The sequence below is a fragment of the Nomascus leucogenys genome, chromosome 3 (assembly GCF_006542625.1).
Source record: "Nomascus leucogenys isolate Asia chromosome 3, Asia_NLE_v1, whole genome shotgun sequence".
Classification (NCBI taxonomy): domain Eukaryota; kingdom Metazoa; phylum Chordata; class Mammalia; order Primates; family Hylobatidae; genus Nomascus; species Nomascus leucogenys.
In genome coordinates this window covers 98,564,930-98,583,654 of record NC_044383.1, presented here as the reverse complement: position 1 = coordinate 98,583,654, position 18,725 = coordinate 98,564,930, and the positions used below count along the sequence as shown (strand labels likewise).

The following is an 18,725-nucleotide window of genomic DNA, read 5'->3' as shown; positions in this document are numbered from 1 at the left end:
CAACTAATTTACAGTTGCAGGTAATTTTTTAATTTCAGCTTTTCTTAAACCGAGGTGCACCGGTTTTCCCATGTGCCTATATCATTATTTTCTTTCCACAGGCAAAGTTACAGAAAAAATAAACATTCAAATAAGCCTCACTATAGGTTCGATTCAGTAATCTTACAATGTAAAGGAATAGATGTTCCTCTTTGCCACTGATCAAGTCATATATACAATGTTATCAACAGCTATATATCTCTATCTACCTATATCTCAGCGCCCTCTGGCGTTTGTCAAAAAGAAGAGGTTTTCTTACAGGCATGACACTTTTCAGCTGTCTCTCATCACTTCAACTGAAGTTTCCGTATCAAAAAATAGTAAGTTTAATGACACAGTAATAACAAGAGCTTTACTCTGAAGTATCAAGCCAAAGTAAAAACTAGGGGTGTTAGTTTTGCTTTGCAAATATAACTTAAACTGGATCAAAGATCAACTCGTTAAAAATTCTAAAATTTTAAATGTTTGTGCCCATATTTTTTAAAAGCAGGGAGGAGTAATATTAAAATTTATTATAGTTTCTGCATATTTAATTTTAAAATGACCACAAATACTGTTTTTCTGGAAAGCACTGGAACAAGCCAAGAAGAAGACTGGAATTGCAGGAAGGAATATAATGACTTAGAAGACAGTGTCCATTCAGAGAGCCCACAGTTTATGAAAGGACTGATGACCACACTGCTACCGCACAGTGGGCTCCGTGACTACAGGAGCCTTGTTCTGCAGGGAGAGGATTACCCATCTCCAATAAAAAGCCTCTGGACATGTGTTTGTTATAATACCATTTCTGCATTCTCTTCCTTGTCCATCTGAGAGGGCCACTTGCTTGGGTTATTCCTGGAGAGTGTAAAAACGTTCCTGGTAAAATCATGGCATAATCCTCTGGGTAGAATACTGGATGAAAGGAGAGAAGTTTAAAACAACCACTTCCCTATCCTCAGGAAACTCTGTATAATGGGTCTACTAGCGCTCTGTGTGGCAGATCACCCCACAGCTCCTTCAGATATTGTAGCAGTTTTTAAAGAGCTGAGCCAAAAAAGCACCAGACAAGGCAAGTGGGCATTTGACCAAATGCCAGACTAAAGAACTCTTCTTCCTCTTAAATATAACCCATAGATCAGTCTTTCAAATCCCAAAAGTAAGTACATGTCGCCCATGCTGTGCATACAGGGTGGTATTCTGGCCTTGAATCATTTCTGTGCTCTTAGATCACATTCTGTCCTTAACCACACACACAAAAACACACACATACACACAGACGCCCACACAAACCCTTTCTAAAGAGGCCACATTTGAGTTGGGCATTATTTTTGACAAATACTGTGTGAGATCTCTGAAACAGAATCTCCCAAGTTGAGAGAATGGAATCAGCTTTTCGGAGAAGAGCTCCATTCACGCTGAGCCAAATCTGCTTGAGCAGTTATTTGTACACAAGTGCCGTCAATGTTGATGGGAATTTGGAATGAAGCACTGAAAACAGCATTTTAGCCCAGTGAGAATAATCCTTGAAATCTCTGTGGTAATTCAATTTCAGCAGTGGTTGGACCACCCAGGAGCCACTAGAAGCATGGTGCATTTCAAGGTCTGCCTGTTTTTTCAACAATTTTCTCTTTGAAACTTTAAGCTCTTCAGTCAGCACAATGTCAAAATGATCAGCGGACATGGGCAATTTTCTAGTCCAGCAACTTGAGATACAGTAAAAATTTGAAGAATAAATTACATATGAAAGGCAGTTGGTTGTGATTGAACTGTGACTGATGATATAAGAATAGCACCAGATTTTATAGCATTCTGTCATTCTAAAACTGGCCATCAAGTGAAGTAACTTAGGAATGGAAAGCCAAACATTGTATGTCCTAACTGATATGTGGGAGCTAAGCTATGAGGACGCAGAGGCATAAGAATGATACAATGGACTCTGGGGACTTGGGGGGAAGAGCGGAGTGGGGAAGGATACAAGACTACAAATGTGGTGCAGTGTATACTGCTCGGGTGATGGGTGCACCAAAGTCTCACAAATCACCACTAAAGAACTTACTCATGTAACCAAATACCACCTATACCCCAATAACTTATGGAAAAATTAAAAATTTTTTTAAAAATAAAACTGGCCATCACATTAGCTTTCATGCATTATTTTTGGGATGATTTTATATGTTATAGAACTTTCACATGCCAGGAAGATTTATGTTTATGAAACACATAACCCACCCGTATCTGTGCTTATATAACATTCTTTTTTCATACATTTAATCTAGCCTTTATATGGATTATTTGTAGGAAAATCAAGCCTCCAGAAAAGGGCAACTTGTTCAGAAGGAAAGCATGGACACCATTAACCACGCAAGTCAGCTGGTAGAGCAAGCCCATGATATGAGGGATAAAATCCAAGGTAAATATATTCTCTTCTGGTTCAGTTTAATATCAAGGAAACACTCATGTTATTAACATCAGTAGGCATAATGGCTACTGTTAAGTGTTTGCTGTGTGCCAGGAACTTCTTGGTACAGTATTATAGGTTTAAACTTGTATAAGGTCTTCATTTCAAGTTTGTTTATCTGGAATTTCTGAGCACTCATCCCTACTTACTATCTGTTGATGTTCAAGAATCAATGTATAAAATCATTCCCCTTTTAGGCATTTCACAGAATACACTTCTGACAGAGGAGATTGCATGCTATGGTGTCTCTAAAATGCAAGAGTTGAGTAGGAGTCACAGATTTTTCTCAGTTATTTGGAGAGAAAACATTGCCTTTAGAATGCCGGTAAACCGTCGGTTGACCCAAATCATCACAAGCTGTTTCTATGATGGGCTTTCCCAAAGGCCAATCAGGCAACATGCTTGGGCCTCAACCCAGAAGAAAAGGAAGGAGCGGGGCTGTGAGAGATTTCTTTGTCCTAAAGCATTGTGAATGATTGTACCTTCCCTCATTGGAGGTTTGCTTAATTTGTGCTCTCACTTCCAATAAATGCAGGATAATCTTGAAGACTACTTTAATAGTGCACTAATAGTTGGCCTGCAATTTACCAGCAGAAAACAGCAGATTTCATGTGTTGTAGGAAAAAGAAGATTTCCTTGGGTGAGAGTTTGCTAAGATCCAGTATCTGCATTTCCATAGTTTTTATTATACTATATATTAAGGGCTGGATGACAACACCAAGTGCATCCCAGGGCACAGTGGCGATAAAAGGACCCACAGTGGAAGATTCATGTCTTTTTACTGAGGCATATTGCATGCAAAGGGACATATAAAAGCAAGATTAATCATTTGTCATGTTTCCTTTGATGCCTATAATAAACAATAAAAGCAAATGACATGCAATCCAAACACTCCTCACTCACATCCTCTCTCATGGCTCATATTTTTGCATTTCCTGACAAAATATTCTTTTTCTATAGCATTTTAGAGCTACTATTGATTTGTTCAAAAAGTAAGATTGAAGAAACTTACTAGAAGAAACTTACTAGAAGATAACATGACCTTAGCCAACTAAGAAATAAATGCCTCTTTAGGCAGCAAATGGCAGGACCCTAGTAAGCCATTCACAGAAAATAATTCACCTTTGCTGTTGTTACCCATGTTTTGATTCAAAAGTGTTTCATTTGCAAAGCATCTGAACCCTCTTACTTGATCCTTTAAGAATGGGAAAAGATGAAAAAATACAAAGGAAATGTAAATGGGAAACAATAACTTCTAACAGTTTTTAAATTTTTTAAGTAATGTATGAATAGTCTCCAAAGACCAAAGGCAAAAATACTATTGTCTGTATTTCCCTTTTCTGATCTATACTGCAAGTAGCTAAACTAAAACAGGCCAAAATTATAAATATAAGACTTGCATCAAAATGCCAAAGAATTCAGCATTGCAAGTGCTAGAGCTGAGGAAAAAATATTTACATTTAGTTTATTTCAAAGGTTAATATTTTAGACTTTACTTGAGGAGTGGATGTTTAATCCCTTTATATAATTCTGGAACGCTGTACAACACCAATTATATGTCATTCCTTATTCCCAACCATCTCTAAAATAACCGCTGGTGACCTTCAAGCTATTATCCACATAAAATACAACCCCTTATCCTGGTATGATTTATGTGACACCAATGTTTGTTTACCCGTCTTGTCTGGCCAACCACATAGATCATAGTAAACCACAGACACGCAATTTCATTTATGCCAGCAAGATAAAATGCTTCCTCTTGGAGGTGCAGTAGAACAAGGTGACAATTACATACCTTCCTTCTCATCATATGTAGTAGGAATGAGGGATTCAAAGAAATATTTCAGTCTGCTAATATTTAGACAGGTCACCTAATCCCTTTGAGCCTCAGTGGTCCCTCCAGTTCTAAAATTCTCCACCCGACTTATGGAAGTGGGGTGAAAATGACCTAGAGTAGTCACACTCTAGAAGGTAAACAGCAACTGCCAAAAAATAACTATTAATGAGCAAAAGCTCACATCATATTATAACAAACCCTCATTTTATATTTAGCCTGTGAAATAATTTGAAAGACGCATTTGGACAGCTATCAATATGCTCTCATTTTGGCTTAAAGCTTTGATTAAATCTTTGTCTAAAATACAATTAATAACTCCTACACATTAATAATCTCACCCATGACAGGAGTGATCTCTGAGCATTTTCTCCAAGTTAAGTATGTTATATAAAAGGCTGATCAAAGACTGTAGATCTGGATGCCTTGAATATCAAGTTACAATATTTAATGCTAAATATTAGCATTCTCGAATCACTGTGGAAACCAGATGAGGATGACAGCAGAGGAGGCTTTGTATTAGCCAGTTCCCATTCTGAAGACACCGCATGGGAAGCAGAGATTAGTGGTTTCCTCGTGTCTTTCTCCTTCGTGGAATAGGTGATGAGCTCCCATGCTTGCTGGGATTCACAGCATGAACACTAGCATGCTGCCTTTGAATGAGTCTCTCTTTCCATTTCAGGATCAGCCCTGCCCTTTGCCCACAGCCCTCGCTCCCTTGCATTTCTAGTGCCCGGTCATCTCTCCCTGCTGCCTTGTTTCACCATGTTCTTCCTTTCAGAGATCAACAACAAGATGCTCTATTATGGGGAAGAGCATGAACTTAGCCCCAAGGAAATCTCTGAGAAGCTGGTGTTGGCCCAGAACATGCTTGAGGAGATAAGAAGCCGTCAACCATTTTTCACCCAACGGGAGCTCGTGGATGAGGAGGCAGATGAGGCTTACGAATGTAGGTGAATTCCTCTCATAGCTGACCCAGCACATGTTTGCCCTCTTTGTGGGTCCAACAGCACACATTAAACCTAGGGCAACATATAGTCAAAGCAACCAATTTCCAGTGTTCAGAACTATTTAGAATCTACATGTGGCCACAGGGAATCATTCAGACCAACTTGACTTTATAACCAAGATTTTTAGATTCAGGCCCAACTTTGAGCCCCTGAGAAACAGCTGAGATGCCGCAAGGAATCTATAGCAGTTGGTGAAAAACATATAAAACAGTAGAAGGAAGGCTAAAGGAAACCAATTCCCAGAACTACATTAAAAGAAATTTTATTGAGAAGGCAAGAATGCTACAAGCCCAGAAACATTCATGCTGTGAAGACCATGAATGACTTTAATATCTTCTAGCCTCCAGTGGAAATTTAACATTTCCTTCAGCAATGAGTGTAGGCACCAAACCACAATAGTATTATTGAATCTATCACTTGATCACTGTATCAGTTATCAATTACTATTATAACAAGGCCCAGGCCGGGCGTGGTGGCTCATGCCTGTAATCCCAGCACTTTGGGAGGCCAAGGTGGGCAGATCACAAGGTCAGGAGTTTGAGACCAGCCTGGCCAGTATGGTGAAACCCCACCTCTACTAAAAATACAAAAAATAGCTGGGCGTGGTGGCATGCGCCTGTAGTCCCAGCTACTAGGGAGGCTGAAGCAGGAGAATCGTTTGAACCCAGGAGGCAGAGGTTGCAGTGAGCCAAGATTGTGCCACTGCACTCCAGCCTGGTGACAGAGCAAGACTCCAGCTCCCAAAACAAAACAAAACAAAAACCACCCCAAATGTATTCATTTAAAACAATAACTATTTATTGCTCATGCTTTCATGGGTTGGCAATTCAGGCTGGACTCAACCTGGACAGCTCATCTCTGCTCCATGTGATGTGTATTGGCTGAGCTCACTCAGATGTCTGGGGCTGGCTGGGAAGGCTGGGCCTCTCCCTCCATGTGGGGTCTTAACTCAACAAGGCTAGTCCAGGTTGTTCACATAACAGCAGCTTTAAGAGGGCAAGAATGAAAAGCACACAGTCTCTTAAGCCTAGGCTTGGAGCTCAGCAGTGCCACATCCATTTTACTGATCAAGACCAGCCCAGACTCAAGGAGTAGAGAGATAGACTCCACTCTTGATTGGAAGAGCTACAAACAATTGGTTTAATCTACACAATCAACGGAAGAAATCACAGATTTGCATATCATATTTTAGCTGCTGCTGATATCTCATAACACTGTTTAAATTCACCAATAACTCAAAATTATGGTAACTATTAGATCCACCTTTAGATCTTATTAGTTAAGGGATTAGTAAAGAAGCATATATATTATTATATTACGTTTAGTTTTTAAATATATTAGTCTCCTTTTAAGTTCTATATATTTTATTGTATGCATTTTGGGCACACTCTAAGAAGCGGTCTGAAGGCTTCGTTCGATTACAAAGGGACTAATGACACAAAAAGGGTTAAAGGGCAGTAGGTCGTTTTCCTACAACTGTCACTATCAACTTCTGCTAACAATTATTGTGGATACTGTAGAAAGACATTATTGACATACAGGTTTATTATGGTGGCAAATATGTAAAGTCTTAGAAATGATAAGAACCAAAGAAGAATCTCAGGCCCCAGTTCTGAGTCAGACTCAGAAAGGCTAGAGCTCTGATGTCAGTCAATGTCAGATGTTTCCAAGCTTGTTGCCCCCTGTGGAATTTAACAAGGCTTCCCTGGAGAAGTGGGACCAATCACGTCTCCCACTCGGCCTCCTTCCACCTAGAATGCATTTTCCAACACTTTCTATACTCAGCCAGGAACTTTTGTGTTCTGCTTACAGTGATGGAAGAAAATCTCAACAAGACAAACTAATATTCCCTGAAGAAAACAGAAATTAACATATTCAACATATGTGCCTTTGAGCAGAGAATAAAAGACACATGCAAATTTTAAGAATATCATGTCATTGCCATTTAATCTTTTTTCCACCAAAATCGTGGTTTGGATTTGACCCAGTAGAGCTAACTAAAAACGGTTGCCTAGAGAAACTACAGAAAATGAGTGGTTATGAACACCATTTTGCCTTATTACTGACAAGATAAGTTTGGTTATTTTTAATAGTAAAAAGCATACTATACCCAAGTCCCCTTTACACAGTAAAATTATTAATAATCTGGATAATAATAAGCATAGTATAATGACATGGTTTTCACAAAAAGCACAACCTCTATGGGAAAACTAATCAAACCTTTCTTTCAACTGACAGTTATCCAGGGACTCCCAAACCCTAAAAACTAGCATTTTTTACTTCAAATCTAAAAGGTGGAGCTATTTTTGTGAACAATAGCTGCAATCTCCATTGCTAAAGAAGGCATGGCCTGAGAATTTTGCAACTTTGCAAAATGCTGGGAGGAATGGAAGCAAACAGGAGACAGCCACAGTGAGCCTTTATCTCCATTTCTTCCCAGTACTGAGCCAGGCTGAGAGCTGGCAGCGGCTGCACAATGAGACCCGCACTCTGTTTCCTGTCGTCCTGGAGCAGCTAGATGACTACAATGCTAAGTTGTCAGATCTCCAGGAAGCACTTGACCAGGCCCTTAACCATGTCAGGGATGCCGAAGACATGAACAGGGCCACAGCAGCCAGGCAGCGGGACCACGAGGTACAGTGGACACTCACCATCAATGCATTTCAGCATCAGCAGTGTGATGGTACACCAAGAAGGGGCAGTTGATATAAATTTTGTTTAAATATTCGTATATTTAAATAGTTACATTTTAAAATATTGGTGTATTTTTTGATGCTATAAATTACTAACGTGTGTGTTCCTAAAATCAAGTTGAAACTAGGATAATTGTCTAGTTCTTGCTTTGATAAGAATGCAGTAGTTCTGGTGCTTGTGTCCATGTGTATGGATCTGTTGTTCTTGCAAGTAGGTAAGCAATGCATAGCTTTTTTTATACTGAGAGCACTGGAAGGCCAAAGCATCTCAAAACCATGTGTTCTGGGTATATGTAATTTTTGGAAAGGCACGATAAGCAAATCTCACAGTCTGGCTGGTCAGCAGCTGCAGGGATAAGGAGACTAATTGCCAAGGCCATGCAAATGCAAAGAGGACGGTGAGGAGGATTCCCAGACGTGATCATAGCTTGCAAAGATGGTCATCTCATGGGGCCAGAATTTGTACATGCCCACACCTACAGAGCTGAGAACTGGTAGTGGTCATGTGTCCGCTTCAAGCAATGCATGTATTCACAGCCACCAGCATCAAGAGGGGCCATCTTTTGATAGGATGACACATGCATGTTCAAACATATTTTAAAAGATTAGGGAGAAAAGAATACTGTGAACGAATAGAAACCAATTATGAGCAAATTCACGAATTCAGTTATGTATTATTGTGGTTGGCAAAAGCCACTTAAACTAGGCTCTCTAGCCTGATTTTCAGCCATCATTGCCCCTCAGTAAGAATCCTTGTAAAATTTCTTCCATAAAAGTTAATTGCACTCATCACCACTATTTGCTAATGGGAGCAAACCCCTAGCCAATATTTTTTAGAATAATACAGTTGGGATAACATTTTTTTGTTGTTGTTAAACAAATGCATGATTATCTTACACAATAAAAGTATAACACAAAATACTGTTTTAAGATAGTAGCTGGGACTCGCCTTACCCTTGAAGTGTCCCCCTTTCCCTCCTCCACATCCAGTCCACCACAGGTTCCTCCCAGGTTTACTATCTGATATGTTTTAGCTCTCTTCCTTCTTTTCCATTCCTCTACAACTTCTCTAGTTCTGGCTTTCATTGTTTCTCAACCAAAACAGTCTCCCCTTCTCTCTCCTCCATTCTTGCTTCCTTCCAAGCCATCCTCTCCACCCTGCCAGAGCAGCTCACCTTAGTCACAGTCTGACCACAACTGCGTGTGCTCATCAATCCTTTCATTTCTCCTCATCACCTATAACAGTGCTTTTGATACTGCAACTTGTGAGCCATTTCGCAGGTTACAAAATAAGTTTCATGGGTTGTAACCAGCAGCTTTTTTTTTTTAAAAAAAAGAGACAGATAAAAGGAAATGAAATCAAGGGAATAGAAAATATCAAAGTATACATATATAGTAAGATATGGTTTCATCACAGTTCTGCCTTATATATGTGTACCAGGTTGCAATGTATAATTCATTGTTAACCTCTGAAAGACACTGTCCTATAGGACAGCCTATGCTGTTTCACGTGGCATGCGGGACTCCCTCTGATCTGACCCTACCAGCCTCCTCAGCCTCACCTCTTACTGTTCTCTGCCTCACACATTAGGTTCAGGCAATATCACACTACCAGTAATCCCACCTGCCTGGAATGGAGACCGCTTTTTGTTTTCTACTCATCTGGCTAACCTCACTTATCCTTTAAGTCTTACCTCGGGCATTACTTCCTCCAGGAGACCTACCCTGTACTCCAATCCCATAATATGTTTGGCACAGCTCTGTTTCTGAATCGTGATCATCTGCTAATGTATCTGTCTTCCCCATTGAACTCAGGGCTCCAAAAAGTAAGGGAATCGTGTCTTCTTTGTCTTTGAATCATGGAGCATTTAGCACAATGCCTGACACAAAGTAACAACTCAGTAAAAAATGTGTTGATGTAATGAAAACCTTAAGGACTTTCCAATTTGGGGATTCTGTAGTTTTGTCAGATTGTGCCCAAGTTTATTGAAGATGCATTTTCAGTGCTAAGTAATAAGTGATTCTTCTCATCCTGAAAGATTTAAGCCCATACCCCTAGCCTGCAGGATAACACTATTCTATTCCCAAAGAAGATTAAGAGCATTTAAGTAAGACAGAAACAACACTGCAACCTCATGCAACAATTTCCAGGGTTCACCAATGAAGACCCAGAACTAAGTTCAGTACTGCAAGCCCTGAAATGAGAAGTGGACCTGCCAACCCAGACCGGTCCTGGGAGGACAAGGGCAAGCAATGGCCTGCAGGAGACCCCAGCCAGACCACAGCTGTGCTCTTAGCCACAGGGAGTAATGTTAATTGCTGAGAAAAAAGCAAGACCTATTATTAATATTACCGATAGTGATAAACTGTATTTGGTTCTCATTTTAGATTGTGAGTTCTCGATCTCAGCCAAGTGCTTTGTCTTCTACATAGCCTTGTGCTAGAGAACACATATAGTGGGTGTTAACATGTTCAATTCTCTTCTGATTTATTTTTAGGAATAGATCTTACCTCCGAAAGTCCTTTGCAAATTTTATAATCAGAAAGGGGAGCACACAGTCAATGAACTGAGAGCCAAAGTATCTACATAGGCACAAACCAGCCAATTTGCTGGTGGTTAGTAAATGTCAGCGTGTGTGCAGAACACAGTGGACTTTGTAAATGTAACAAGCAAGAGGACAGTGTTGCCTGTATGAAGAGACTTCAGTTCTACAAGTGAATGATTGCCAAAATAGCTTTTAAATAAACTTACACAGTTTTTTTTAAACTTCATGCATATGGCTACCAAAAATTTGGCATTTTTGATTCAGACAGATAGTAGTGCTCATTTTAACTTTACCAAACAAACCCTTCTACTGCGTACAAATGAACAGCATGAGCAAGATTTCAGGAAGGGAACAGCATAGCGTTGAGGAATTTGAAAGTCCTGCTCCATCTCGGTTCTCCTTCCTCTTCCTGACTTATGGATCTGGAATTAGCCACAGTTGCACCCTTTTGCCCCCATCTCCTCCCTCAGTGTCTTCACCCAATCTCACTGCTTCAGTCCTTAAAAGGGATTTATTTGTGGGTCTGCATCCTTATTCAAAACTGAGCCCCACAGCACGACTTTCATATTTGTGTCTGTCTGCAGGAATAGCCACATGGATTAGCCTTGCTATTACCTGCTGAAAATCAACGCCTTTTTTCCACCAATTTCCTTTCCTGTTTTCTCATTCTTTCTCATTCTTGTCCAGGGTTCTCCTCTCCCCTCCAAGTCCCCAGGGTCTAAGTCAGCCCCTCCTACTCTGGGGTTCTGTGAGCAGTGATTTCTCCAGTCCTTTGTGTCTCACTTGTGGATATTTTGGTCTGCCCCCTGCCTAGGCTCCTGGCTTCTCTCCCCTTGAGATTACTGCCAGATTCAATTTCAAGGTATCTCTCTAAATGTATAGAAACTATATAATCAACCTTCATCAAATGCCTTCAATGGCTTCCTACTTAAGAAAGGTAAGTTCCTCAGCCACCCATGGTCTGAGTCCACCTACTGTTCCAGTGGTATTTCTTGACTTTTGTACAAACTCTGCCTCTTAGCCGCTGGAGACCATGCACATTTTCTTCTTAATGCCTTTGCTCATGGTGTCTCCTTTGCTCATCTCTCCAATCTATGAGTAATTCTGTCTAGCCTTTAAGCCAGGTTAAGTGTCTCCCTCCGTAGAGTGCCTCGCCTACTCATTCGAGTCCAGTGGTTCCTACATTGCTGCAGTCTTACATCCTTTTGAGAATTCAGTGAAAACTATGGAACATGTGCACGCACAGACACACACACAAACACATGCGCACGCACACATACACACACATACATATCCCTGCCTTGAGAAAAATATGCACTTGTGTTCACACATATAATATTGACAGGCAAGTTCAGATAGTCCACCTTAACCCTGGGTTAAGAACGCTGGCTCGGTGGCTCATGCCTGTAATCCCTGCACTTTGGGAGGCCAAGGCGGCTGAATCACCTGAGGTCAGGAGTTCGAGATCAGCCTGGTCAACCTGGTGAAACCCCGTCTCTACTAAAAATACAAAAATTAGCCAGGCATGGTTGCAGCGCCTGTAATCCCAGCTACTTGGGAGGCTGAGACAGGAGAATTGCTTGAACCCAGGAGGCAGAGGTTGCAGTGAGTTGAGATTGTGCCATTGCACTCTAGCCTGAGTGACAAGACTGAAACTCCACTTCAAAAAAAAAAGAACACTAGCTGCCAGAAGGAGTCCTTCCTTCCTCTCTACTGGTGCAGCCATTGGTTGAACCACTGGAATGATCACCAGGCTTCATCACACTCAGCATATATTCTTCTATGTTCCTGTCTAGGAGTCACCTTTTTTTTTTTTTTTTTTGAGACAGAGTCTCGCTCTGTCACCCAGGCTGGAGAGCAGTGGTGCTATCTGGGCTCACTGCAAGCTCCACCTCCTGGATTCACGCCATTCTCCTGTCTCAGCCTCCCGAGTAGCTGGGACTACAGGCGCCTGCCACCACGCCCGGCTAATTTTTTCTATTTTTAGTAGAGATGGGGTTTCACCATGTGTTAGGCAGAATGGTCTCCATCTCCTGACCTTGTGATCCACCCGCCTTGGCTTCCCAAAGTCCTGGGATTACAGGCGTGAGCCACCGCACCCGGCAGAGTCACTCTTAATTTCTGAATGCATAACCGTGTGTGTGTGTGTGTGTGTGTGTGTGTGTGTGATGGCTTGCATCTAGTCTAACCCCACTAGACCGTGAGCATTCAAGGGCGGCACCCCTGCCTTGCACAAATTATATCTTCCTAGCACCAAACACGATAACTTGCATTTGTTACATTTGTATGAACAGATGGATGGACAAATGCTTGCAGCACTACTCTCAAGTAATACAGATTTGATTTATGTACACTGGTTCTTCATGATTACAAATACTCTTATTTATTTCATATTAACTTGGACTTCTAAATTACTAAACACTACTTTCACCATTCTTTTGCATACTTTTGCATATTTAAATATCATGAAATTTCAATTCCTTCCAACAGAATTTTTTATTTATAGTCTTTCCTATGACAAATAGATTTGAATGGATCTGACCTTACTGGAATTTGACTATGTGTTTTAGAAAACAAACTTCAGTGGGTTTGTTGTTGTTGTTTTGAGACACAGTCTTACTCTGTAACCCATGCTGGAGTACAGTGGCACAATCTTAGCTCACCACAACCTCCACCTCCTGGGTTCAAGCAATTCTGTTGCCTCAGCCTCCCGAGTAGCTGGGATTACAGACGTGCGCCACCACACCCAGCCCAAATTTAAGTGTTTTAATTTTACATTTCACTGTTACACCTACAGCATGGGCTAGAAAAGAGTAATCCCAAAATTTCAGTTAACATACAAAACCAAAAAAGTCCCCACAGAGCTTAATCATTTTGACATATGCCAACACTAGCCATACAACTAGCAATTACATTATTTTGTCATCTTACCTCTAACTCCAAAGGGTAACAGAATGATTAAAATCTGTTTAGGGATTATTATATACCCAAGCTTTACCTCCCCAGGACTGTTTTTTGTTGTTTTTGTTGTTGTTGTTGTCGCTTTTGACCGTGGAAATTTTTCTATTTTTTTGCATATGTGATAGGCACAATGAAGCATGCTGAATAGTGACAATTAAGTCATTTTCATAATTATCAGTTTTCAACATTTTACTTTGTTCAAGTTGACCACTTTTCTGTGGAAATATCTTTATTTCTTTCAAAGCTAATTTTATTCATTTCTGTCTAATGCTATATATGGTAAGTGGGAGAAACTCATTAACTTGAAGCGTATTGTTTTTCACCTACTGCAAATAAGCTTTTATGCAGTGCTATTAGCACACAGCTTTGAAGCCTGTCTCTGACTTCAGGGTGTTATCAGTGTTCTCCCGCAGTCACCCAGAAAGAACTTACAGAAGGGGTAAAGAACACTGTAAAAGGAAAACAGTTCTGTGAGAGGTAAATAATACCAACCTTTTTTCAACTCCCTTCTTTTACGTACTTTAATACACATATTTTACGGTATTGCTTTTGTCCACAGCTGTATAACTCCAGTCTTTGTAAAGATAAGAATAATTGATCTCAGATAGTCACACTGTATTAGGCTTGATGGATATTCAGGGGAAATTGATTCTTTAAAAATGTTCTTGCATTAAGAGGATGTTCAAATGTGATTCTTTTCTGTCTCTAGACCTACATCTACCCTATAGCAACATATTTGGAGAAGATGGGTTCCATTCTTCCTTTTCACTAAGTCAGGAAAGATGGCAGAGAGTAAGAAAGGACATTAAGATGAACTTAAAAAGTTTTAAAGTATTTCCTTCTCTATCTAAGCTTCTTAATTATTTCTATGATATCCTAGATTACACTGTAATGTATATTTCAATTCTAACTTAAGTTACTATTTCTAAGGTAACTTCAACTCATTTTTCACTCAAATTGTAAAATGAGTCTTTTACTTTTCCCTTCTAAAGTTTCTTTCTATGTTTCTTTCAAACTCTAAACTCATTGGAAGCCCCATAATTTTTCTTCAGAATCACAGTGTCCCTGCCTCTAGAACCTAAAAGTGAAGGTAGAAATTAAAGTACTCATCAAGACATGTATTAATATTTACTTTCCCTTCTCAAAACATCTGAGCATTTACAATAAAGAGCTCTGAGTGGTATGAAGCAAGATTAAAATTTGATGCTGTAATAGTAGGGCCATTTTTAATTTTTAAAAGGACATTAAGATTATTTTTGTATATTCTCTGTTCCTGTCCAAATGGGCTGTTTGTGTCAGGCCCAGAGCTGGCACATGATAAATACTTTTTGAATTAATTCATATTCCAATCACTGCAAATATAGAGCCTGTGTTCAATCCTGTCTCCATAGTCCTCCTTTATATTCTGGGAAAAAGAGTCAAATGCCGTCTCTAAGACTCTAGCTCTCTTTGAAATGACGGTATTATAATAATCCTCCGTGCGTCTAATCTCCCAAGATTCTTACTGTTGTTATCTCCATATTATAAATGAGAAAGCAGCATCAAACAGGTAGCATTCCCCAAAGGCACACAGCAAGGATGGAACTGGGATGTGAACACAGATTTGTCTGAGTCCAGAGAGAGCAAGTTGACATTTACTGCTCTCCCCGATGCTTGCCCTAAAGACATGTTCACTTTGCTCTCCCTTACTCTTCCTTCCTGCAGAAACAACAGGAAAGAGTGCGGGAACAAATGGAAGTGGTGAACATGTCTCTGAGCACATCTGCAGACTCTCTGACAACACCTCGCCTAACTCTTTCAGAACTTGATGATATAATAAAGGTAAGGACGCATGTACTTGTTCAGGTTTGTATTTCCAGCAGGTTACAACAGCAGCCCGGTGTCACAGAATAATAAATTCAGATCTATCAAGTGAGCAGGCATTATAAAGATCAGATGACTGAATGTTTTAGTTTCTTGCACTGTACGATGGCCACTAGCCACATATGACTACTTAAACTTAAATTATTTAAAAGTAAATAAAATTAAAATTTTAATTCTTCAGTCACATTAGCCACATTTCAAGTCCTCAGCAGCCACATAGCTAGCAGCTGCTATATTCAGTGGCACAAGCATTGGGTAGAAACAGGCATTGTGCCGCTGAATATAGTGGAACTTCTTGCAGAGAGTTCTATTGAAAGTGCTGCTCTCAATCCATCTTATTCACTCTTCACTCACAAAGTTGTGTTTGATAAATCTGGCATTCAAAATCAATAAAAGTCACATTTTGTAAAAGTAGAAAATTTCCAATAAAATGCAGTGACCTGAACTATCATGAAATTACTTTCAGCTCATTTTTGTTACCTTTCAAAAGATACCACTTTAAGGTCATTTGATTGTCATCTCATCCTTTGACTATTTCAGCACCAAACTGTCTTTCTCGCCAACCTGACTCCCATCACTCTCCTTGGTGACAGCAAAATCCATATGGATGAAGTCACTGACTCTCTGACCTCCAGCTCCTTGAACTTGCCCTTTCCAGCAAGCTTATCCTCCAATCCACCTCTGTTATCCCGCCTATGGCCATATCCAGATCTTGTCCTCAGCAACAGTACCTCCTCCCAAACCCTAGTTTCAAGCACCTCTTTCCCAGAGCACCATCTCCTATCTCACTTACTCTAGAATGCCCACTCCAGTCATTCTCTGGCCACATGGAGACCTCCCTGCCTTTTTTACCCTACCCCTCTCATGTGCTTTCTTCCCTCCTTAAGCAGCTCAAATTATCAACATAATCATTCTTTCAAAATACCCTTAGCTACCATATCTGCCTGTTCCTCTGTTGTACCTACCTGAGATTTCTGACTCATCCCCAGCACCATGGCCATACCAGAGCAGCTGCATGCGACTGGTGGGAACCCACTTCCCATACTATCAGTTCTGCCTGGTGGCTTGGCTTCCTGCTCTCTAAAAATTAGAAGCAAACAGAAGAGAACTGCCTTCATCCTTCCTCCTCAAATCCGCCGGCCCGCCTGCATCTGCACCCACACCTCTGCCTCCCTTCCGTTGTAAGCATTCCTTCTCCTGCCCGCCCCCTCCCTGTGCTCCGAACCCCGACCTTCCTCACCTTGAAAACAGGTTGCAGGGTTTCACTCCTCAAGGTATGCCCTCTTTCTTCTGAATCATCCAGTTCTCATTCTTTACTTAATCATTACCATCAGCATACAAACGTGCTGTACTATCTCCTATCTTTTAAATATCAAAAAGAAAAAAGCCCTGTAAAAAAAATCTTTTATAAAGCATGCATCCCCTCTAACTTCTGCCCTACCATTCTGCTCAGCTTCACAGCAAAATGTCTCGAGTGACTTATCACTGCTGTTTCTACCTCCCAGACTCCCACTGTCCTCTATACTCGGCCGTTTCTGAAGGGGGTTCCATCCCCTTCACTGAGACTGTTCCTGTCCAGGTCACCAGGGACCCGCCTGTAGCCAAAACCGGGATCGCCTGTCTCTCCCGGGCTTCCTCAGCCCTCCCTCCTCTAAACACCAGGTGGCGCCCTTGTCCTGGCTGCTCTGGTACCGCGCAGGCCTTCTCCCCTGGCTAGCGGTTTCTTCCCAGCCCCCTTTGCTAGCCTCGCCTCTGCACACCCTCTAAGTGGTCAATATTTTAGGCTCTGCAGGCCACGTACAACCACTGTCTCTTATTTTTTTCCTGCTTTTGTTTGTTTTTAATTTTTTTTACAACCGCTTAAATATGTAAGATATATTCTCAGCTCAACAGGCTTTGGTTGGGTGCAGTGGCTCACGCCTCTAACCCCAGCACTCTGGGAGGCCAAGGTGCGGGAGAGTGCTTGAACCCAGGAGTTCAAGACCAGCCTGGGCAACATAGTGAGACCCCCATCTCTACAAAAAAAGAAAAAAATTTTTTAATTAGCTAGGCATGGTGGTGCATGCCTACAGTCCCAGCTGCTCAGGAGGCTGAGATGGGAGGATCACTTGAGCCCGGGAAGTGGAAGCTGCAGTGAGCCGTGATGGTGCCTCTGCACTCCAGCCTGGGTGACAAGGTGAGACCCTGTCTCAGAAAAAAAAAAAAAAAGATTTGAGCTGCACTTGACACTGGGCCGTGTTGATCTCTGCTCTGGATAATGAATGGCTCTGTGCTTGGTCCTACATCTTCTTTTCTACCTATACTCTCTCCCTAGCTGATCTCATTGACTCCCTTGGCTTTAAAGAACAATTACACACCGATGATTACACAATTATACCTCCAGCTATGACACCTCCACGGAATTCCAAACTCCTATATCCGACATTATTACTTGACATTTTCAAGTCAGAACTCAGTACAATTGTAATAAAGTCACAGTCTCATCTACCATGTATTAATAATAGACATATCAAACTTGACATGTCTTAAATAAAACCCACTCCTTCCCCAGTCTTCCCCATCTCAATAAATGGCACAACCCAATTGCTCAAATCAAAACTCCAGAGTCACTACTGCTTTCTCCTTTCTCCTTATCTCTAAAATGAATCTTGATTTCTTTCTTTCTTTTTATCTTATTTTTTTATTATTATTATTTTTTTTGAGATATGGCTTCATCCTTGTTACCCAGGCTGGAGTGCAATGGAGTGACCTCGGCTCACTGCAACCTCTGCCTCCTAAGTTCAAGCAATTCTCCTGCCTCAGCCTCCCGAGTAGCTGGGATTACAGGCGTCCACCACCATGCCCAGCTAATTTTTTGTATTTTTAGTAGAGATGGATTTTCACCATGCTGGCCAGACTGGTTTCGAACTCCTGACCTCAGATGATCCACCTGCCTTGGCCTCCCAGAGTGCTGGGATTACCGGCATGAGCCACCACACCAGGCCTTGAATCTTGATTTCTGAACACTTTCCTTGTCTCTATTGCTGCTCTTTGGTCCAAGTCGCCTCATCTACAGTTTAAATTGCCACCAGAGCCTCCTAGCTGATCCAACTGTCTCCACTCTTGTCCTTCAAGACATACTCTCTATGCAGCAGCAGAACAATCCTTTAAAAACATAACCAACATTATTTCTACTATATACACTCCCCAGTGGCACTTAAAGTAAGAAACAAGCTCATTTTGTCATGGCCCATGAGTCCCTACCTGACCCGGCTCAGACCCACTTCTCTGACCACCTACCCAACTCTCTTCTCACTCACTGCACTCCAGCCCAACAAACTCCTCTCTATTTTTCAAACA

The 18,725-nt window shown here is 41.1% G+C and overlaps 1 protein-coding gene across 1 annotated transcript in view; it reads left to right on the top strand.

Moving 5' to 3' along the window:
• LAMA4 (laminin subunit alpha 4) overlaps positions 1–18,725 on the top strand; it is a 148,782-nt gene that overhangs the window by 76,792 nt on the left and 53,265 nt on the right. The window contains exons 10-13 of the mRNA XM_012506019.2: positions 2,320–2,431; positions 5,095–5,262; positions 7,764–7,957; positions 15,228–15,344. Of these exons, the coding sequence (XP_012361473.2) occupies positions 2,320–2,431; positions 5,095–5,262; positions 7,764–7,957; positions 15,228–15,344 (591 nt within the window). The remainder of the gene's footprint in view (positions 1–2,319; positions 2,432–5,094; positions 5,263–7,763; positions 7,958–15,227; positions 15,345–18,725) is intronic.